Consider the following 25,031-nt stretch of genomic DNA (forward strand, 5'->3'; position numbering starts at 1 on the left):
GAAAGAAATCATAAAGATCAGAGCAGAAATAAATGAAACAGAAACAAAGAAAACAATAGCAAATATCAATAAAACTAAAAGCTGGTTCTTTGAGAAGATAAACAAAATTGATAAACCATTAGCCAGACTCATCAAGAAAAAGAGGGAGAGGACTCAAATCAATAAAATTAGAAATGAAAAAGGAGAAGTTACAACAGACACCGTAGAAATACAAACCGTCCTTAGAGACTGCTACAAGCAACTCTATGCCAATAAAATAGACAACCTGGAAGAAATGGACAAATTCTTAGAAAGGTATAACCTTCCAAGACTGAACCAGAAAGAAATAGAAAATATGAACAGACCAATCACAAGTAATGAAATTGAAACTGTGATTAAAAATCTTCCAACAAACAAAAGTCCAGAACCAGGTGGCTTCACAGATGAATTCTATCAAACATTTAGAGAAGAGCTAACACCCATCCTTCTAAAACTCTTCCAAAAAATTGCAAAGGAAGGAACACTCCCAAACCCATTGTATGAGGCCACCATCACCCTGATACCAAAACCAGACCAAAATACTACAAAAAAAGAAAATTACAGACCAATATCACTGATGAATATAGATGCAAAAATCCTCAACAAAATACTAGCAAACAGAATCCAACAACACATTAAAAGAATCATACACCATGATCAAGTAGGATTTATCCCAGAGATGCAAGGATTCTTCAATATACGCAAATCAATGTGATACACCACATTAACAAATTGAAGAATAAAAACCATACGATCATCTCAGTAGATGCAGAAAAAGCTTTTGACAAAATTCAACACCCATTTATGATAAGAACTCTCCAGAAAGTGGGCATAGAGGGAACTTACTTCAACATAATAAAGGCCATATAGGACAAACCCACAGCAAACATCATTCTCAATGGTGAAAAACTGAAAGCATTTCCTCTAAGATCAGGAACAAGACAAGGATGTCCACTCTCACCACTATTATTCAACATAGTTTTGGAAGTCCTAGCCACGGCAATCAGAGAAGAAAAAGAAATAAAAGGAATACAAATTGGAAATGAAGAAGTAAAACTGTCACTGTTTGCAGATGACATGATACTATACATAGAGAATCCTAAAGATGCCACCAGAAAACTACTAGAGCTAATCAATGAATTTAGTAAAGTTGCAGGATACAAAATTAATGCACAGAAAACTCTTGCATTCCTATACACTCATGATGAAAAATCTGAAAGAGAAATTAAGGCAACACTCCCATTTACCACTGCAACAAAAAGAATAAAATACCTAGGAATAAACCTACCTAGGGAGAAAAAAGACCTGTATGTAGAAAACTATAAGACACTGATGAAAGAAATGAAAGATGATTCAAACAGTTAGAGAGATATACAATGTTCTTGGATTGGAAGACTCAATATTGTGAAAATGATTATACTACCCAAAGCACTCTACAGATTCAATGCAATCCCTATCAAAGTACCAATGGCATTTTTTACAGGACTAGAACAAAAAATATTAAAATTTGTATGGAGACACAAAAGACCCCGAATAGCCAAAGCAGTCTTGAGGGAAAAAAACGGAGCTGGAGGAATCAGACTCCCTGACATCAGACTAAACTACAAAGCTACGGTAATCAAGACAATACGGTACTGGCACAAAAACAGAAATACAGATCAATGGAACAGGATAGAAAGCCCAGAGATAAACCTACGAACCTGTGGTCAACTTATCTATGACAAGCGAGGCAAGGATATACAGTGGAGAAAAGACAGTCTCTTCAATAAGTGGTGCTGGGAAAACTGGACAGGTACATGTAAAAGAATGAAATTAGAACACTCCCTAACACCATACACAAAAATAAACTCAAAATGGATTAGAGAGCTAAATGTAAGACCGGGCACTATAAAACTCTTAGAGGAAAAAATAGGAAGAACACTCTGACATAAATCACAGCAAGATCTTTTTTGACCCACCTCCTAGAGTAGTGGAAATAAAAACAAAAATAAACAAATGGGACCTAATGAAACTTAAAAGCTTTTGCACAGCAAAGGAAAACAGAAAGAAGACGAAAAGACAACCCTCAGAATGGCAGAAAGTATTTGCAAATGAATCATCAAAGGATTAATCTTCAAAATATATAAACAGCTCATGCAGCTCAATATTAAAAAAACAAACAACCCAATCCAAAAATGGGAAGAAGACCTAAATAGACATTTCTCCAAAGAAGACATACAGATGGCCAAGAAGCACATGAAAATTTGCTCAACATCACTAATTATTAGAGAAATGAAAATCAAAACTACAATGAGGTATCACCTCACACCAGTGAGGATGGCCATCATCAGAAAATCTACAAACAACAAATGCTGGAGAGGGTGTGGCGAAAAGGGAACCCTCTTGCACTTTCGGTGGGAATGTAAATTGATACAGCCACTATGGAGGACAGTATGGAGGTTCCTTAAAAATCTAAAAATAGAATTACCATATGACCCAGCAATCCCACCACTGGGCAGATACCCAGAGAAAACCATAATTCAAAAAGACACATGCACCCCAATGTTCATTGCAGCACTATTTACAATAGCCAGGTCATGGAAGCAACCTAAGTGCCCATCGACAGACGAATGGATAAAGGTGTGGTACATATATACAATGGAATATTACTCAAGCCATAAAAAGGAACGAAATTGGGTCATTTGTAGAGACGTGGATGGATCTAGAGACTGTCATACAGAGTGAAGTAAGTCAGAAAGAGAAAAACAAATATCGTATATTAACGCATATATGTGGAACCTAGAAAACTGTACAGATGAACCGGTTTGTAGAGCAGATATTGAGACACAGATGTAGAGAACAAATGTATGGACACCAAGGGGGGAAAGTGGTGGGGTGGTGGGGGTTGTGGTGTGATGACTTGGAAGATTGGGATTGACATGTACACACTGATGTGTATAAAATGGATAACTAATAAGAAATAATAAATATTTTTTAAAAAAGAAAATAAAAATCTCAACAATAGACTATGAGAAAATATTGTAAAACACTAAAGTGTTCAATGTAGTGGCACAACATGTCAGCAACTTACTCTCAAATGCTTTGAGGAAAAAAGTTCTTTGCACTATTTTTACAACATTTCTGTAAGTTTAAAATTATTTCAAAAGAAAAGTTAAACAAGAAAAGAGAAATCAGAATTTAAAAAAGAGAAAAACATGAATGGATATTTTATTTTGAAATTGTCTTGATAAGAGGTACAAAACACAGAAGTCATGAAGGAAAAAATCTAGTAATTTTGACTATGCAAAAAGTAAAAGCTTCGGCATGGCAAAAATAAATGTACTAAATAAAAAAACAAATTGGGGGGAAGTATCTGTAATAACAAACAATGATAATATCCTTAATTGGAAAACCATAACCCAATAAAAGACATAAACAGCAGTTTTCAAAAGCAGAAATTCAAATAACCAATAAATTTAGGAAAATAAGTCCTATCTTACTCATAAAGAAATGTAAACCAAAACCAGAAGATAAAATTTTCATTTAATAGAATAAGTTTTAACATTCATTAATACTCAAGACTAATGAGAACAGGGAAACAGAGAAACAACATTTACTGTTCGTGGGACTAAATATTAGTACTCAACTGAGAAAGGAAATTTGGCCAAGTTCATTGAAATATAAAATGCACATTTTGGTTGTTTCCAGGTCCTGGCTATTGTAAATAGTGCTGCAATAAACACTGGGGTACATGTGTCCCTTTGAATTATGGGTTTCTCAGGGTATATGCCCAGTAGTGGGATTGCTGAGTTATATGGTAGTTCTATTTTTAGTTTTTTAAGGAACCTCCATACTGTTCTCCATAGTGGTTGTACCAATTTTCATTCCCACTGACAGTGAAGGAGAGTTCCCATCTGTAGAGATGTGGATGGACCTGGAGTCCCATACACAGTGAAATAAGCCAGAAAGAAAAAAACCAAATATCATATATTAACGCATATGTATGTACTCTAGAAAAATGGTACAGATGAACCTATTTGCAGGGCAGGAATAGAGACACAGATGTAGGGAACAGACAAGGGGACACAGTGGGGGAAGGAGAGGGTGGGATGAATTGGGAGATTAGGAATGACATATATACACTACCACGTGTAAAACAGATAGCTAGTGGGAACATGCTATAAAGCACAGAAGCTCAGCTCGGAGCTCTGTCACGACCTAGATGGGTGTGATGGGGGTGGGGGTGGAAGGGAGGTCCAAGAGGGAGGGGATAGATGTATACACATAGCTGACTCACTTCATTGTACAGCAGAAACTAACACAACATTGTAAAGCAATTATACTCCAATAAAAAAAATTTGAAAAAAATTAAATTCACATATTTTACTCAACAATACCACTACTAGAAATGTATACAATGGATAAAAATATACTCAAATATATGTAACGAGGAAGTTCAAAGCAGTGTTTTTTCTTTATAACTAAAAATAGTCATAACAATATGAACACTGCTCAGAAGAAGATGCCTTTACATCAGGCAAAGGATGGTACACTCACACAATTCAATACTGTATCACCATAAGAAAGAAAAAGGCAGATCTGTATGTGCTTAATAGGTAAATAGCTCTAAGGTACATAACATATATGATAATAATGGTGAAAAAAATACCGATTCAAAACCATAAGTATAATGATCCCATTTATGAAAATTTTAGGAACATAAGAATATATATAAACACATACATACATATACACACAGAGACATGCATGTCTGTATGTGTGTGTAGTAGTATATGCTATAAACATTTTCAAAAAACTAGAGAAGCAGTAGTTAACCACTCAGGAGAGGGACTGGAAAAGTGAAGAAAGGTAGACTTATTATTTCATTCTTTTGTTTACTATTTTCACCTTTTACTATTTCATCATTCTGACTTTCAATATGTAATTTAAAAAGTCTATTCACAATGAATTGAACTGTTTTACCCAAAATTTCTGTGGCTGTTACAAATATTGTTTGTGGAATTTTCTTTTTTAATTCATGCTTTCAATAATTTTGAAAACACATTACCTGAAATGGTTTGACAGGGACATTTACTTCAGTTGCAGGTGGGGGTTTTGGGATGCTTTCAATCAATTCCAAAATCCCTTGCAGTTTTTTGTCTGAGATTCGTAAAGAAACCAGTGGTAAGTTTCCAAAAATCTTGAATCTGTTTCAAAAAGACAGAAATCATTATAAAAAGATGACTGTTCATCTTAAATTATCTAAGAATAATAAAATGTGATTTTAAGTACTAAATATTATCTACACAGTCCATGGGACAAATTATCTCACAATCTACAGTCAAATTCCCATCATTTTACCTTATTAACCAATCTCATTAGCTGAACTAACGTCATTATTTTTCAAAGGCTTATTTTCTATTGTTATTATGTTTACTATCCCTCTACTATTTTGCCAATGCCAGTTGACAATTACTATTTATGAAGTGTTTATTACAGACAGGCATTAAGGAAAGCACTTGATATGCATTATCATAAATAATTCTCACACCTATGAGGCAGACAACCTATTTCTGCTCGCTGTTTCTTATAAGTTCCCATATGTACATGGTTCCTATCAGGAAACTAAGGTTGGCAAGTACAAATAACTTGTCTGAGAGATTATATATTTAAAACCAGGTTTAAAAATCAGATCTGAATGAAAAATCACACTCATATAAGTAGATGAATGTAACAAAATCCAACACCCATTCACCATAAGAACTCACAGTAAACTAGAACAAAGAAGAACTACCTCAACTTGATGACGAATATCTTTGAAAAACTTACAACTAACATCATACTTAATAGTGAGAAACTCAATATTTTCCCACTAAGATTAGGGACAAAACAAAGATTTCCCTCTCACCACTCCATTTCAACATCACACTGAAAATCCTTAAATGCAGTAAGCCAAGAAAAGAAAATAAAAAGCATACAGATTGGTAAAGAAGACATAAAACTGTCTTTGTTCACAGACAACATGATCATCTATGTAAATTATCTAGAAAAAAATTCCTGAAACTAATAAGCCAATACAGCAAAGCTGTAGGATATGAGGTTAATATGTAATAGTGAATTACTTTCTTATATACCAACAATGGACAAGTATAATCTAAAATTAAAAATATAATACCATTTACATTAGCACCCCAAGAAAGTAATACTTAGGTATAAATCTAACAAAATAAATACAAGATCTATATGAGGAAAACCGTAAAACTCTGATAATAAAGAACTAAATAAATGAAGAAATATTCCACATTCAAGGGTAGGAAGATTCAATCTGTCAAGATGTCAGTTCATCCCAAACTGATCTATATAGATTCAATGCAATCACAATCAAAATCCCATCAAGTTATTTAATGGATATTGACAAACTGATTCTAAAGTTTAAATGGGGGGGCAGAAGACCCAGAATAGCCAACATAATACTGAAGAAGAGCAAGGCTGGAGGGTTGATATTTCCTGACTCAAGACTTACTGTAAAGCTACACTAAGCAAGATGCTGTGCTACTGGCAAAAGAATAGACAAACAGATCAATGGAAGAGAACAATGGAACAGAATAGAGAGTGCAGATATAGACCTCCATAAATATAGTCTACTGAATCGCTTACAAAGGACTTAAGGCAAAATAATGGAGCAAAGACATTCTCTTCAACAAATGGTGCTGGAATAAATGAATATCCACATGCAAAAATTAATTCAGACAGGCCTTACACCCTTCACAAAAGCTAATACAAAGTGGATCACAGACCTAAATTTAAAATGCAATACTATAAAACTCCAAAAAGATAAATCAAAGAAAACCTAGATGACCTTTTTAGATACTTTTTAGATGATCACTTTTTAGATACAACACAAAGGCACAATTTATGAAAACAATAATTGATAAACTGGATTTGATTAAAATTAAAAACTTCTGGGACTTCCCTGGCAGTCCAGTGGTTAAGACACCACGCTTCCACTGCAAAGGGCACAGGTTTGATCCCTGGTCGGGGAACTAAGATCCCACATGCCGGGGCCAAAAAAAAAATTAAAAACTTCTGCTCTACAAAAGACAATGCCAAGAGAATTAGAAGACGAGCCACAGAGTGGGAGAAAATATTTGCAAAAGATAGAACCTTTTCATAAAGAACTATTATCCAAAAAGTTCAAAAAAAATTTTTTTTAATTTATTTTCTTATACAGCAGGTTCTTATTAGTTACCCATTTTATACACATCAGTGTATACATGTCAATCCCAATCTCCCAATTCATCCCACCACCCCCACCACCCCCCGCCACTTTCTCCCTTTGGTGTCCATATGTTTGTTCTCTACATCTGTGTCTCTACTTCAGCCCTGCAAACCAGTTCATCTGTACCATTCTTCTAGGTTCCACATATATGCGTTAATATATGATATTTGTTTTTCTCTTTCTGACTTACCTCACTCTGTATGACAGTCTCTAGATACATCCACGTCTCTATAAATGACCCAATTTTGTTCCTTTTAATGGATGAGTAATATTCCATTGTATATATGTACCACGTCTTCTTTATCCAATTGTCTGTCCATGGGCATTTAGCTTGCTTCCATGACCTGGCTATTGTAAATAGTGCTGCAATGAACATTGGGGTGCACGTATCTTTCTGAATTATGGTTTTCTCTGGGTATATGCCCAGTAGTGGGATTGCTGGGTCATATGGTAATTCTATTTTTAGTTTTTTAAGGAACCTCCATACTGTCCTCCATAGTGGCTGTATCAATTTACATTCCCACCAACAGTGCAAGAGGGTTCCCTTTTCTCCACACCCTCTCCAGCATTTGTTGTTTGTAGATCTTCTGGTGATGCCCACTCTAACTGGTGTGAGGAGATATCTCATTGTAGTTTTGATTTGCATTTCTCTAATAATTAGTGATGTCGAGCAGCTTTTCATGTGCTTCTTAGCCATCTGTATGTCTTCTTTGGAGAAATGTCTATTTAGGTCTTCTGCCCATTTATGGATTGGGTTGTTTTTTTAATATTGAGCTGAATGAGCTGTTTATATATTTTGGAGATTAATCCTTTGTCGGTTGATTCGTTTGCAAATATTTTCTCGCACTCTGAGGGTTGTCTTTTCGTCTTCTTTATGGTTTCCTTTGCTGTGCAAAAGCTTTTAAGTATCATTAGGTCCCATTTGTTTCTTTTTGGTTTTATTTCCTTTACTCTAGGAGGTGGATCAAAAAAGATGTTGCTGCGATTTATGTCAGAGTGTTCTTCCTATATTTTCCTCCAAGAGTTTTATAGTGTCCAGTCTTACATTTAGGTCTCTAAGCCATTTTGAGTTTATTTTTGTGTATGGTGTTAGGGAGTGTTCTAATTTCATTCTTTTACATGTACCTGTCCAGTTTTCCCAGCACCACTTATTGAAGAGACTGTCTTTTCTCCACTGTATATCCTTGCCTCCTTTGTCATAGATTAGTTGACCATAGGGGTGTGGGTTTTTCTCCGGGCTTTCTATCCTGTTCCATTGATCTATATTTCTGTTTTCGTGCCAGTACCAGATTGTCTTGACTACTGTAGCTTTGTAGTATACTCTGAAGTCAGGGAGTCTGATTCCTCCAGCTCCATTTTTTTCCCTCAAGACTGCTTTGGCTATTCAGGGTTTTTTTGGGTCTCCATACAAATTTTAATATTTTTTGTTCTAGTCCTGTAAAAAATGCCATTGGTAATTTGATATGGATTGCATTGAGTCTGTAGATTACTTTAGGTAGTATAGTCATTTTCACAATATTGATTCTTCCAATCCAAGAACATGGTATATCCCTCCAACTGTTTGAATCATCTTTAATTTCTTTCATCAGTGTCTTATAATTTTCTGCATACAGATTTTTTGTCTCCCTAGGTAGGTTTATTCCTAGGTATTTTATTCTTTTTGTTGCAATGGTAAATGGCAGTGTTTCCTGAATTTCTCCTTCAGATTTGTCATCATTTGTGTATAGGAATGCAAGAGATTTCTGTGCATTAATTTTGTATCCTGCAACATTACCAAATTAATTGATTAGCTCTAGTAGTTTTCTGGTGGCATCTTTAGGATTCTCTATGTATAGTATCATGTCATCTGCAAACAGTGACAGTTTTACTTCTTCTTTTCTAATCTGTATTCCTTTTATTTCTTTTTCTTCTCTGATTGCCGTGGCTAGGACTTCCAAAACTATGTTGAATAATAGTGGTGAGAGTGGACAACCTTGTCTTGTTCCTGATCTTAGAGGAAATGCTTTCTGTTTTTCACCATTGAGAATGATGCTTGATGTGGGTTTGTCACATATGGCCTTTATTATGTTGAGGTAGGTTCCTTCTATGCCCACTTTCTGAAGAGTTTTTATCATAAATGGGTGTTGAATTTTGTCAAAAGCTTTTTCTGCATCTACTGAGATGATCGTATGGTTTTTATTCTTCCATTTGTTAATATGGTGTATCACATTGATTGATTTGCGTATACTGAAGAATCCTTGCATCTCTGAGATAAATCCCACTTGATCATGGTGTATGATCCTTTTAATGTGTTGTTGGATTCTGTTTGCTAGTATTTTGTTGAGGATTTTTGCATCTATATTCATCAGTGATATTGGTCTGTAATTTTCTTTTTTTCTAGGATCTTTGTCTGCTTTTTGGTATCTGGGTGATGGTGGCCTCATAGAATGAGTTTGGGAGTGTTCCTTCCTCTGCAATTTTTTGGAAGCATTTAGAAGGATGGGTGTTAGCTCGTCTCTAAATGGTTGACAGAATTCACCTGTGAAGCAATCTGGTCCTGGGCTTTTGTTTGTTGGAAGATTTTTAATCACAGTTTCAATTTCATTACTTGTGATTGGTCTGTTCATATTTTCTATTTCTTTCTGGTTCAGTCTTGGAAGGGGATACCTTTCTAAGAATTTGTCCATTTCTTCCAGGTTGTTCATTTTATTGGCATAGAGTTGCTTGCAGTAGTCTCTTAGGATGCTTTGTATTTCTGCAGTGTCTATTGTAACTTCTCCTTTTTCATTTCTAATTTTATTGATTTGAGTCCTCTCCCTCTTTTTCTTGATGAGTCTGGCTAATGGTTTATCAATTTTGTTTTATCTTCTCAAAGAACCAGCTTTTAGTTTTACTGATCTTTGCTAATTGTTTTCTTTGTTTCTATTTCATTTATTTCTGCTCTGATCTTTATGATTTCTTTCCTTCTGCTAACTTTGGGTTTTGTTTGTTCTTCTTTCTCTAGTTCCTTTAGGCGTAAGGTTTGATTGTTTGAGATTTTGCTTGTTTCTTTTGGTAGGCTTGCATTGCTATAAACTTCCCTGATAGAACAGCTTTTGCTGCATCCCATAGGTTTTGGATCATCGTGTTTTCATTGTAATTTGTCTCTAGGTATTTTTTGATTTCCTCTTTGATTTCTGCAGTGATCTTTTGGTTATTTAGTAATGTATTCTTTAGCCTCCATGTGTTTGTGTTTTTTACGTTTTTTTCCCTGTAATTGATTTCTAATCTCATAGCGTTGTGGTCAGAAAAGATGCTTGATATGATTTCAATTTTCTTAAATTTACTGAGGCTTGATTTGTGACCCAAGATATGATCCTGGAGAATGTTCCGTGCACACTTGAGAAGAAAGTGTAATGTGCTGTTTTTGGATGGAATGTCCTATAAATATCAATTAAATCGATCTGGTCTATTGTGTCATTTAAAGCTTGTGTTTCCTTATTAATTTTCTGCTTGGATGATCTGTCCATTGGTGTAAGTGAGGTGTTAAAGTTCCCCACTATTATTGTGCTATTGTCTATTTCCTCTTTTATAGCTGTTAGCAGTTGCCTCATGTATTGAGGTGCTCCTATGTTGGGTGCATATATAATTGTTATATCTTCTTCTTGGATTGATCCCTTGATCATTATGTAGTGTCCTTCCTTGTCTCTTATAACATTCTTTATTTTAAAGTCTATCTTATCCGATATGAGTATTGCTATTCCAGCTTTCTTTTGATTTCCATTTGCATGGAATATCTTTTTCCATCCCCTTTCAGTCTGTATGTGTCCCTAGGTCTGAAGTGAGTCTCTTGTAGACAGCATATATATGGGTCTTGTTTTTGTATCCATTCAGCGAGCCTGTGTCTTTTGGTTGGAGCATTAAATCCATTCACGTTTAAGGTAATTATCAGTATGTATGTTCCTATTACCATTTTCTTAATTGTTATGCATTTGTTATTGTAAGTCCTTTTCTTCTCTTGTGTTACCCACTTAGAGAAGTTCCTTTAGCATTTGTTGTAGAGATGGTTTGGTGGTGCTGAATTCTCTCAGCTTTTGCTTGTTTGTAAAGCTTTTGATTTCTCTGTCAAATCTGAAAGACATCCTTGCCAGGTAGAGTAATCTTGGTTGTAGGTCTTCCCTTTCATCACTTTAAATATGTCATGCCACTCCCTTCTGGCTTGTAGAGTTTCTGCTGAGAAATCAGCTGTTAACCTTATGGGAGTTCCCTTGTATGTTATTTGTCATTTTTCCCTTGTTGATTTCAATAATTTTTCTTTGTCTTTAATTTTTGTCAATTTGATTACTATGTGTCTCGGCGTGTTTCTCCTTGGGTTTATCCTGCCTGGGACTCTCTGCGCTTCCTGGACTTGGGTGGCTATTTCCTTTCCCATGTTAGGGAAGTTTTCGACTATAATCTCTTCTCATATTTTCTCAGGTCCTTTCTCTCTTCTCCTTCTGGGACCCCTATAATGCGAATGTTGTTGCATTTAATGTTGTCCCAGAGGTCTCTTAGGCTGTAGGCTGTCTTCATTTCTTTTCATTCTTTTTTCTTTATTCTGTTCCGTGGCAGTGAATTCCACCATTCTGTCTTCCAGGTCACTTATCCGTTCTTCTGCCTCAGTTATTCTGCTACTGATTCCTTCTAGTGTATTTTTCATTTCAGTTATTGTACTGTTCGTCTCTGTTTCTTCTTTAATTCTTCTAGGTCTTTGTTAAACATTTCTTGCATCTTCTTGACCTTTGCCTCTGTTCTTTTTCTGAGGTCTTGGATCATCTTCACTATCATTATTCTGAATTCTTTTTCTGGAAGGTTGCCTATCTCCATTTCATTTAGTTATTTTTCTTGGGTTTTATCTTGTTCCTTCATCTGGTACACAGTCCTCTGACTTTTCATCTTGTCTATCTTTCTGTGAATGTGGTTTTTGTTCCACAGGCTGCAGGACTGTAGTTCTTCTTCCTTCTGCTGTCTGCCCTCTGGTGGATGAGGCTATCTAAGAGGCTTGTGCAAGTTTCCTGATGGGAGGTACTGGTGGTGGTGGGTAGAGCTCTCAAAGAATACTTAAAGCTCAATAATAAGAAGACAATCTGGTTGAAAAATGGACCAAAGATCTTAAGAGACACTTCATCAAAGAAGATACATAGATAGCAAATAAGCAAAGATGTTCCACATTATATATAATCAGAGAAATAAAAATCAAAATAAGAATAATGAGATACTACTACACACCTACTATAATAACCAAAATCAGGAATACTGACAACACCAAATAATGGCAAGGATGTGGAGCAGCAGGAACTCAAAATCACTGATGACTGAAATGCAAAAGGGTATAGCCACTTTGGAAGACAGTCTGGAAGTCTGTTACAAAACTAAAGATACTCTTACTATATGACCCAGCAATTGTGCTCCTTGATATTTACCCAAAGGAATTTAAAGTTATGTCCCCACAAACACCTGCACATGGATGTTTATAACAGCTTTACTCATAATTTTATATGAATCAAGTTTATCCACAAAAATTTTATATTCTAATTTTATCGCCAAAACTTGGAAGCAACCAAGATGTTCTGCAGTAGGTAATGGATAAACAAACTGTGATACATCAGATAATGGAATATTATTCAGCACTAAGAAAAAATGAGCTCTCAAGTCATGAAATGACAGGGAGAAACCTTAAATGCATATTACTAAGTGAAAGATGTCAATGTGAAAAGCCTTTCTCTTCTATAATTCCAACTATATGACATTCTGGAAAAGGCAAAACTATGGACACAGTAAAAGATCAGTGCTTGCTAGGGCTTGAGTGTGATAGGGGAGGGATGAATAGAAGATTTCTAGGGCAGTAAGAATACTCTGTATGATAAACTCTATATGATACTATAATGATGGCTACATATCATGCATTTGTCCAAACCCATTCAAGGTACAACACCAAGAGTGAACCATAATGTAAACTATAGACTTTCGGTAATTATGATGTGTAAATGTCGGTTTATCAATTCTAACAAATGTACCACTAGGTGGGGGATGTTGTTAATGGGAAGGCTATGCATGGGTGGATGCAGGGGGTGTATGGGCAATCTCTGTAGCTTCCTATCAACTTTTTTGTGACACTAAAACTGTTGCAATATGAAGAAAGTCTTTAAAAAGTAATAATAATTTAAAAAGAGACTGACATCAAAGAGAGAATAAGTTTTCGTTCACAATTTTTATCCCTGCATTTTTATAACTTACTTTTTCAATCACACACAATGACTGCTAAAAAATACCTGAATTCCTTGAGAAAATTATAAGCTTTCTTTTACCTCCAGTAACCTAAATATTTGTAACTAATCCCATACATCCTAATTTAACAGGTACATATTATAGATCTGTCTCATTAATGTACCCAAACTTCTTTTCAATATCTTTAAATATGCCAGCTTAACAACCTGAGGATGACAGGTGCCAAAATACTACCTACCAAATAACAGAGGATTTCCTTTTATCTGCCTTAAACTTTTTAAGCTCAAACTTCAAAGGAAGTTGCCTGATACTTGTAGAGTTCCAGGATTTTATATAATGTCATATCCACTTTATATTGCTCACAACTTACAAAACTGAAATCAAATGCTTCTCAGATTTCATCTTTCTAAATCATTATAGTTTCTGCTTGTGATTATTTTAGGCACAATTTTCTGGTCCTAACTTATAGCCATTTTAGTATCATAAGAATACTAGTACAAAAGGCTTTCCTGGTGTCTTCTCCCTTTATTGGTTGTGTCTGGCTGTAAGGCACTGAACCAGAGTTTGGCAAAATATGGCCATGGATTAATCCAGCCTGCTGCTTATTTTTGTAAATAAAGTATTAACTGGAATACAGCCATGCCCACTTACTATGTACTGTTTATAGCTGCTTTCATGCTCATATAGCAGAGTTGAGTAGTTGTGACAGACAATACAACTTCAAGCCTAAAACATTTAATATCTGGCCCTTTAAAGAAAAAGTTTGCTGACTGTTACACTGGATTAATCTCTCATACTCTTGCATTCCATTATCTGTCTATATATAGACATTTTAACCAACTGCTTTAATTTCTGCTAGGCTATACATATTCCCTACATTACAGGACATAAATTCTCCCTAATCATAGACTAAAAGAGCAATTTAAAGCAAGGGAAGTTAGCCATTTCTTCTCTCAGAGTAATATCACCTTCTTTTTTTGGTACCCTGTAACATCCTAGATTCTAGCATACTTAAGCATAAAATGCTGAAAAAAAATCTATTCGTAACCATGTTTGCAACAGGAAATGACATACATCTTTGTCCTTTCTCACATACTGACAAACTTTAAAAGAAATATCAGACAACAGTAAATAGGCAGGAGGACACTTGGGAAGGAAGCCAAAGAACCTAAGCGTGTCTAAAATTAACCTATACCTAATGCTTGATTGTAAACAACAGCAAAATGTATAGAATGGTTTTCTTTCCTCCTCTCTTTCTCAAACCAAATTCTTGGCATTCCTCTGCTTTAAGACACTCAGAGTCCCAGTTTGATATTCTTGAATGAGGAAGTCTAAGAGAATGAGAGTAAACTGCACAATGTTTTCTAGAGAATTGAGTCCTATAATTTGAAAGGCAAAAAAAAAAAAAAAAAAAAAAAATGAGCATTCTCTTCTTGCCTCTCTAGTAACAATTTCACTTAGATTGTTTGGTAGTTGTTATATGTGTCTTTCTTTAAATTTTAAAATAGATCTGTGGCTGAGGTTTGAATGTTTGCAAGGGAGAGAAAAATTACTGGTGGAAAGAAAAGGTGAAAGGGCTAGCTACAGTCTTAAACTATTTAGGACTAAATCAGCTAAATAGTCCAGTCTAATTTAACAGACTTCTATATTTAGGATACTGGGCTCAAAGCATCAGTCAGCTAACAATAAAATATAAAGATCTTGGTAAAAGCAAACACATGATAAATATAAAATCAAGTATTATGATTTTTTTATTGTAACTTCACCTTTTATTTTCTACAGGATTTAAAAGACAAATGCATGAAAATATAAATCTGGCCTAACGGGTACAATATATAATAGAGATATAATTTGTGACATCAATGACATAAAATGGAGGGGGTGGAGCAGTAAATAGTAGTTTTTGTATGCAATTAAAGTTAAGTTGGTGTCAATTTTTAAAAAATTGTCAACTTTACAACGTTATAGGTAATCTCCATGATAACTAAAAAGAAAATATCTATAGAACATGCATATGTGGAAAAGAGAAGGGCAACAAAACACGTCAGAACAAAAAATCAACTAAACACAAACGAAGGCCATAACAGAGGAAAAAAGGGACAAAAAAGCTATAAGACATACAGAAAGTAAATAACAAAATGACAAAATTAATTTGTTCCCCATCACTATTTATTTTAAACATAATGGTTTAAACTTCACAAAGATATAAATTGACAGAATGAATTAAAAAAAAACAACGGATCAAACTATATGATGTCTGCAAGAGACTGACTTTAGATCTAAGGACACAAATAGTTTGAAAGTGAAAGATATTCTATGCAATAATATCCAAAAGCAAGCAGGAATGGCTACAGTATCAGTCAAACCAGACTGTAGGTCAAAGCCTGTTACAAGAGACAAAAGACATTATTTAATAAAAAGTCACTTCATCAAGAAGATATAACAATTAGAAACATATATGCACCAAACATCAGAGCTCAAAAATATATGAAATATTGACAGAGTTGAGGGAAGAAATAGCTCTACAATAACATGAGACTTCAATACCCCACTTTCAATAACTGATAGAACAACCAGAGAAAAGATCAATAAGGAAATAGAGGACTAGAACAACACTGTCAACAAACATAAACAAAACACTCCTCCATCAACAGCAGAATACACATTTTTCCATACATGCACATAGAATATTCTCCAGGATAGACCGAATTTTAGGTCATAAAACAAGAGTCAAAAATTTTTTAAAGATTGAATAGAAAGCATCCTTTCTAATCACAATGGAATGAAACTGGAAATCAACAGCAGAATGAAAAATGTAAAATTACAAATATGTAGAAATTAACACATTTATTGTTAATGAGTCAAAGAAGAAATCGCCACGGAAATAAAAAAATATCTTGAGACAAATGAAAATGAAAACACAACATACCAAAATTTATAGCATACAGCAAAAACCGTGCTGAGGGAAATTTATAGCTATGAACACTTATATTGAAAAAGAAAGATCTCAAATCAGCAACCTAACTTCATGCCTTAAAGAACTAAAAAAGGAGCAAACTAAACCAAAAGTTAGCAGAAGTAAGGAAATACAGATTAGAGCAGAGAGAGAGAAAATAGAGAATTGAAAAATAATTGAAAAAAAATCAACAAGAGTTTGTTCTTCAAAAAGATGAACAAAACTGAAGAACCTTTAGGTAGATTGAGATAAAGACAGAAAAGACTCAACTAAAATCAGAAATGATAGTGGGGATATCACTATCAATCCTACAGAAATAGGAAGGATTTTATGCCAACAAATTGGATAACCTAAATAAAGTGGACAAATTCCTAGAAACACACATCTATCAACACTGAATTTTGAAGGAACAGAAAATCCAGATAGACCTATAACTAATATGGAGAGTGAATCAGTAATCAAAAATCTCACAACAAATAAAAGCCTATGATCAGATGGTTTCACGAGTGAATTCTACCAAACATTTAAAGAATTAACACAAATTTTTCTCAAACTCTTCCTGGAAACTAAAAAGAAAGGAATACTTCCTAACTCATTTTAAGGACAGCATTACTCTGATACCAAAACCAGACAAAGATACTACAAGAAAAGAAAACTACAGACCAATATCCTTTATGAACACTGATGCAAAAATCTCCAAAAAAAACACTAGCAAACAAAATTCAACAGCATATTAAAAGGATTATACACCATGACCCAGTAGGATTTAACCCTGGAACGGAAGAATGGTTCAACATATGAAAACAGATCAATGTAATACACCACATTAACAAAATGAAGGGACAAAATAATACATGATCATCTCAAATGATGAAGAAAAAGCATTTGGAAAATGCAACACGTTTCCATAATAAAAACACTCAAAAACTAGAAATGGAAGGAAACTACCTCAAAATAATAAAGGTCATATATGAAGAAACCACACATAGCACACTCAATGCAAAAGACTAGAAGCTTTTACTCTGTGATCAAAATAAAGGATGCCCACTTAAATTACTTGTATTCAACATAATATTGGAAATTCCAGCCAGAGTAGTTAGGCAACAAAGAGAAAAAAAAGGTATCCAAATTGGAAAGGATGAAGTAAAACTGCCTCTGTTCTAACATGAAGTGGTCTTATATGTAGAAAATCATAACAATTCCACACACACAAAAAATGTTAGAACTAATAAACAAATTCATCAAAGTTTCAGGATACAAAATCAACTTGGAAAAATCAACAGAGTTTCTATTAACCAACAAAGAAATTAAGAAAACAATTCCATTTATAATAGTATCAAAAAGAATAAACTTAACCAAGAAGAAAAAGACATACACTGAAAACTACAAAATAATGCTGAAAGAAATTTAAAAAGACACAGGAAAATGGAAAGACATCTTGTATTCATGTATTGGAAGACCTGATGTTAAGATGTCACTACTGAAAACATTTGCAGATTCACTGCAATCCATATCAAAATCTCAGTGACACCTGTTGTTAAAAATAGAAATATCCATCTTAAAGTTCAAAAGGAATCTCAAAGGACCCCAAATCACCCAATCAATGTAGAAAAAGATTAATGTTGGATGACTCATGCTTCCTGATTTCAAAAGTTACTACAAAGCTACAGGAATCAAAACAGTGTGGTACTGGCATAAAGAGAGACACAGAGACCAAGGGAACAGAACAGAAAGCCCAGAAAAAAACCATCACATATATGGTCAAATGATTTTCAACAAGGGTGTCAAGACTATTCAATAGGGAAAGGCCAGTCTTTTTAACAAATGGTGCTGAAAAAAACTACACATCCACATGCAAAAGAATAAAGCTGGATCCTCACCTTACACCACATCCAAAAATTAACTCAAAAAGGTTTTCTAAGCACTAAAAGTATAAAACTCTTTGGAAAAAAATATACAGGAAAAACACTGGATTTGGTAATAATTTCTTAGATATGACAACAAAAGCACAGGCAACAAAGATAAATTAAACTTAATCACAATTCATAGCTTTAGTGCATCAAAGGACGCTATCAAAAGAGTGATAAATAAGACAATCCACAAGAAGAAAGAAAATATTTGCAAATCATTTTATCTGGTAAGAAGTTAATATCCAGGAAAATATTTTTTAAAAAACCAAAACAAATCTCCAACTTAACAACAAAAAACACAAACAACCTAATTAAAAGGTGGGCAAAGGACTTGAACAGACATTTCTCTAAAGAAATATATAAATTGCCAATAAGAACATGAAAATATGCTCAACATCACTAATCATTAGAAAATGCAATTCAAAACTATAATTAAATACTACTTCACACCTGTTAGGATGGCTATTATTTTTTTGAAAAGGAGAAAATATCAAGTGTTGGTGAAGAGGTAAGAGAATTGGAACCCCTGTGAATTGCTGATGGGAATATAAAATGGTGCAACTGCTATGGAAAACAGCAGGACAGTTCCTCAAAAAATTAAAAATAGAATAATCCAGCAATTCCACTTCTGGATATATACCCCCCAAAATTTAAAGCAGGGACTCCAATAGATATCTGTATACCAATGTTCACAGCAGCATTATTACAACAGTCAAATGTCCATTAACCCATGAATGGATAAATAATATATGATATATACATGCAATGGAATTAGGCCTTAAAAAAAATGAAATTCTGACATACACTACAACATGGGTCAACATGAAGACATTATGCTATGTGAAATAAACCAGGCACAAAAGGAGAAATATTGTATGATTCCACTTATATGACGTACCTAGAGTAGTCAAATTCATAGAGACATAACACAGAATGATGACTGCCATGGACTTGAGGGAGGAGAGACTGGGGTATTATTGTTTAACAATGGGTAGAGTTCCAGTTTGTGAAGCTGATATGGTGGAGTGGTTGGACAAAAATGTGAATGTACTTAATGCCACTGAATGATACACTTAAAAATGGTAAATTTTGTTATATATATTTTACTACAAAAAAATCAATGAAACATGGTATTTCTTAGCTATATAACTACTAAGAAAATCTACGATCACATGAAACAGGTAATACATACTTGGGCATCCTTATATCCATGAAAACCATGGCCTTAGAGAGTTCCACATTGAAGTGCATAGGTACCAAGATATGTTGTGTGGATACATTGAGTTTTCGTGCTTCTTTCCAATTATCACCTAATTACAGAAAACAGTACATGTTTAACACATGTGTAATTTGAAAAACATACAAAACCTAACATTACCATTAATACTTCGTAGTCATACAGTGCATGGTATGAGGAAATCTTCCTACATCTAGATAATCTTAATGCCATATTCCCAGGTACACATACTCAGCAGGTAAATTCTTTTCCCTTTCAAAGACTCTATGTTTTAATAGGGAAAATGTTTATTAAAATGTTAACAACAACATAGTTTTAATCAAATCTACTGTGCATCCTTGGCAATCACTATGCCAACCATACATTACTCAAAAAACATGGCTCTGAGGCAATAATGAAAAAGGTAGGGAAAAGTGCAGTTCTTCAGTATTAACTAATAAAAGTTACATTTAAGATTTATAACTGACACTGTTCTAGGCAATGTTTAAATTTTCATTTAATTCTCACAATGATGTATAACATCCCATTTTAGAAAAATGAGACTGAGAGGAATTTACAGCTTGCTTATGGTCTAAAACCTAGTGAGTGATAAGGTTGAAATTGTCACCCAGGTCTGCCAACATGCGACCCTCTGGCAACATTCACTGCAGTGTCACAAGCCTAAATGTTCAGTAAAGGAATGGCTAAATAACTGACAGCATAGCCTTAGAACTTTAGATAGCCCGTAAAAATCATGAATTTAAGTGCCCAAAATATTACTGGTAAATGAAAGGGAGGTCAGTATATAAAACTATGTAAATCATGTTAAAAACGCATTCACAAACACTCCCAAACACCACACAAAATACATCCCATACATTCATAGGCACATACATTGAAAAAAACACCAAAAGGATATCCACTGAAATATCAACAATGCTCACGTGTGAGCAGTAGGATAAAGAATGATGTTTTTGTTTTTCTGTATTGTCCAGATTTTCTAAAAGACATGTCTATATTAGAAAGAAATAACTTTTAAAATTTATAACAAGATTAATGGGATCCATATAATACAAAGCAGTTTCATGTACGTTACTCCATTTGAACCTAATAATACCATGAGTCAGTTAAATCTTCAGTCAAGGAAAACCAAGCAAATGAAAGTTTAGACTCCTGAAGACACGTAGTAAAATGGACTTTATTACAATTTTTAAAATTCCACCAGTACCAAGATAAATGAAATATTTCCTTCACTTCTCAATTTATAGATAAAAAATAAGATATTTAGAAGCATGTGTTTCAGTATTTATCAGGGAATTCTATGACACAATTACATAAAGTAACCCCAATGTCAAAAAAACCCTGCGCCCCAAAAGATCTAATTATTTAAGAATAGTTAATGCTTATCAAAAACAACTCCAAGGAATTCCAATAATTTTCAGATAATAATAATGAAATACTGAAAACAATTTTTTACAAAGCATCTCAATATCTTAACTATTAAGTATGGCTCATGGACTTTGAAAACCAGTTACCAAAATGTATCAAACACACCAAAATATAGTAATGTATTCCTTGAAAATAAATTTATGGATTTTTCTATAAACAATTTGCATTTGCCATCCACTATACTTCTGGGCTCCTTTTACACTAACTGAAATATGATAAAAATAAAAACCAAGTTCATTACTCTTAAAGCAAATATAGTTAAAGAAAAAAATCAAATGTTCAAGTCCTATATACACTAACATTTTTAATAATCATAACTTTAGGATCTCATTGCTTCTCCTTCTATTAGTTGGCTCAGATAATTAAAATTTGACCATATACACATCTCAATGTTCACTAACACCCTGGAGATTCAGAAGCAATATGACAGTGGAAAGAAGGCTCAACTAGTCTGGGCTCTCTATCTACTTTAGTGGCTCCTGACAAGTGAATTTCTGGCTTTGGTCACTTCATCTAAAAAACTATATCCAGATCAGAGACGCTTATTTGTACACCAAAGTGAATAGGGTAAAGGTATTCCTAAGATAGTGACCTTCTTCAGTCTTTGTGTAGCTGTTTACATCCTGGGCTATCAGAGCCCCTAAGCTGGCTGCCTCTGGCCTTGAGCAGCCTCTTCTGGTTATCCCATTGTGTAATACAAATATCACTTTAAATATGTGCCAGTGCTTTCCAATCTTTTCCAAAGGTTGGAAAACACTGGTATAGATCAGGATTTCTCAATCTCAGCACTACTGATATTTGGGCCAAGTCTGTTGGGCGGTGGCTTTCGCCTATATTGTATGAGGTTTAGTAGCATCCCTGACCTCCACTCACTAGATGCTAGTAGTGCCCCAACTCCCCACTCGTGACAACAAAAAATGTCTCTAGACATTGACAATGTCTCTTGAGGGATAAAATCACACCTACTTGAGATATTGCTCCTAGGAAATATCTACTATCACTTCTAATTCAAAAAGGTAAAAGTTCTAACATATTTAGGACGAAAGTCTTCAGAGAAACTGTCTAAAAACCTAATTAATCACTTCAGCAAAACAAATCAACAAATAATGCACTGTATACTTACCAACTCTGCTGTAAAGCAGCTGTATGCTTGTAAGCTGAATATCAAAGGAATCATAAGCTCTACGCATTATCTCTTCAAGTTTCGCCCCACCTTGTTTTAAATCTGGTAATTCTGAACGAATTTTACTTGTCACCTTGAAGATCATGTTAATAGTTTAAATTACTTCAAAATGAAAATATAAAGTTTTTTATCTTTCAGACTATAATATAAAAATTTAACAGGAGAAGATAAACTCACAAGCTGACATACATTATAAGACTATTAGAAATGTCTTTATCCATGACATATATAATGAGAAGGCCAGATATAAAGTAAATTTTTACATATTAAGTTATATTTTCCAATCATTTATATTAAAAAAGGGGAACAAAGCCAGTCCTGGTAAATAATAGATCTAAAAATTTTTTTAATCTGCTAAGAAGCCTTTTTATTAAAAACAAAATTAAGAGACAAATATAACTTACAAAATGTTTCCATGGCATGATGACAGATATTCAGATAACTTTATAAGAAGAAGTGAGAGTCCACAATTAAATATTAGTGTACCTGAATTTTAGTTCCAGCTCTGCCATTTATGCAACCCCAAGCAAGTTATAGTTGTACTTCCCCTTGCTTGGTATACTATGCATACTACTGTTTTCACTCAAGTATCCTGGAGATCACTTCACAGTAGTATATAAAGATCTTATTCATTCATATTTTTATATATATATATATACACACACACACATATACACACACACACGTATGTGTATATATATTTTTTATTTTAACATTTTTCCCTTTATTTTACATAGTTCACGTGAAGTAGACAGTCAAAATTGATTATCTGTTTGAAAGGTAATAAATTTTAGGCAAAAGGTTAAGCAAATTGCCTCAGGTCATAAAACTAGAGAGATACCCTTCTGACCACTATACCTTTCCACTGGCTGTTTCCACTAAACCGTACTGCCCATGAACCAATTCCATAACCAATTTCAAATATGAATAATTATCTGTATAAAATTTTATTATAAATGTAAATCCAGCAGTGTCTACATAATTACTAACTGAAGAGTAAAAAAAATATATATATATATAGAATAAAGGAGAATGTCAATATCAAGGAAAGGCACATATTTGTTAGGTAGCCAGAAAAAGCATTCCAATATTATCCATCCCTTCTGGGTCTTTAAATTGTTAGAGTTATTCCTCTACATTTCACGATCTGGAGTACTGCTGTCCAACAGAACTTTCTATGATGATGGAATTGTTCTCCATCTGTTCTAATACGGTAGCCACTAGTCATCTATGACTATTAAACACTTGAATGTGGCTAATGTAACTAAGGAACTGAATTTTTAAAAATTTTAATCAACTTAAACAAATACATGTGGCCAGTGGGTACCATACTGAACAGCAAAGATCTAGAAACACTGAAAAAAAAAGTATTCTCTACTCAAAACTGAGGGGAAAAACATACATAATTGAATAAGAAGCGAAATGCAAGAAGACCATCTCTCAATTTTAGGATTATTTAATAGAAATATTAAAATGCCAATATCTAAAGTATATACACAAACAATTTCAGAAGGATGAATATATATTTGATTACTTCCAGAACTCCCTTCCACTCTACACATTTTAATTGACCAAGTAATAAATTTAAATTGAAAAGGAAATAGACTCCTCAAGCATTACTCTCAAATTTTATAAATTCTTAGGTTCACCCCTGAGCTTCAGCACTCAATTGGTCATTTTCCTATTAGAAATGTAGGGAAACTATCTAATTAAATGAAACTTCACTTTACTTGCCAGAAGGGAAGATTTCTCAAATCCTAGTTTCTGCTATTAAGCTAAAAATTAATATACCAAATCAAACGTCTAAAAACCAAAATACATCTTAAACAAAGAAACACCATAAGTGTCATATTATAAAATAATTATTAGTAGTATATACCTTTAGATGACCAAGATCCAAAAGAAGCAGATTTGATGTAGGGCTAAAAATTCCATCTTGTGGGATAATAATATATGAAGCCTTCAAATTAATTTTGAGATCAAGAACTTTCTGTGTTTCAATAATATACAGCAGACCTGCATAAAAGTTAAATCTATACAATGAATTGTTTTCACAAATTACTCAAGAAATAGAGAATCATTAAACACATGAATTGGTAGCACAACCTTAAAATAATGTGGAATTAGTATTAATTTTAAAATAACTTTGAGCAAAATATTTTCATTATAAAGTAAGATATTTGTTAGTCAATGTGTATACTCATTAAATATAACTGAGTACAAAACTGGAATACTTCTTCAAAAAGAAGTTTTTGACCCATAAACCCAATTTGGGAAAACTGGGGAGATACACATCTAAAAAAATTAAGTTACATGAAATATTAGAATCTATATAATTCGTCCCAATTCGTGAACTTAATACAGCTACATCTACCATACTGAACAATGATACTTGATCTTTATATTACTCTGAGACAATGAAAATCCTGGATTATTAAATCATCTTCAATAAAACTGTATGTAAACCAGAAAAAGGAACCAGAACTTTCTATGAAAATGGATGAATCTACCAAAATGAATTTTAACTAAGATAAAGTCTTGAACTTATACTAAAACATTTAACTAGATTTCTAAATCTTGGTAACATGAATAAATAGGTAGGCAAACCTACTCTTCCACTAAAAGGAACAAAAATGGTTGGATATAAAGCAAAACAAACAAACAGCAACAACAAAACCTACTAAAAACACTAAGAGGAGGCAAGAAAGTAAGGATCTATGAAGCCAAAAATCAAATTGAAAGAGAAAACCTAACAGATTTAAATGGGAGCCATAAAAATTTTATCCTGAGACCATTTTCTGCACTTGGTAAACTTT

At 33.7% G+C, this 25,031-nt stretch overlaps 1 protein-coding gene across 2 annotated transcripts in view; it reads right to left on the reverse strand.

Annotated features, from left to right (window-relative positions):
• The window catches only part of VPS13A (vacuolar protein sorting 13 homolog A), a 270,364-nt gene that overhangs the window by 178,479 nt on the left and 66,854 nt on the right, over positions 1-25,031 (reverse strand). For both annotated transcript variants that reach the window (XM_061200327.1, XM_061200328.1), the window contains exons 20-23: positions 24,095-24,231; positions 22,156-22,288; positions 19,560-19,677; positions 5,066-5,204 (exon numbers count right to left, since the gene is read on the reverse strand). In XM_061200327.1, the coding sequence (XP_061056310.1) occupies positions 5,066-5,204; positions 19,560-19,677; positions 22,156-22,288; positions 24,095-24,231 (527 nt within the window). The remainder of the gene's footprint in view (positions 1-5,065; positions 5,205-19,559; positions 19,678-22,155; positions 22,289-24,094; positions 24,232-25,031) is intronic.

Source organism: Eubalaena glacialis, chromosome 9 (genome assembly GCF_028564815.1).
Source record: "Eubalaena glacialis isolate mEubGla1 chromosome 9, mEubGla1.1.hap2.+ XY, whole genome shotgun sequence".
NCBI classification, from domain to species: Eukaryota; Metazoa; Chordata; class Mammalia; order Artiodactyla; family Balaenidae; genus Eubalaena; species Eubalaena glacialis.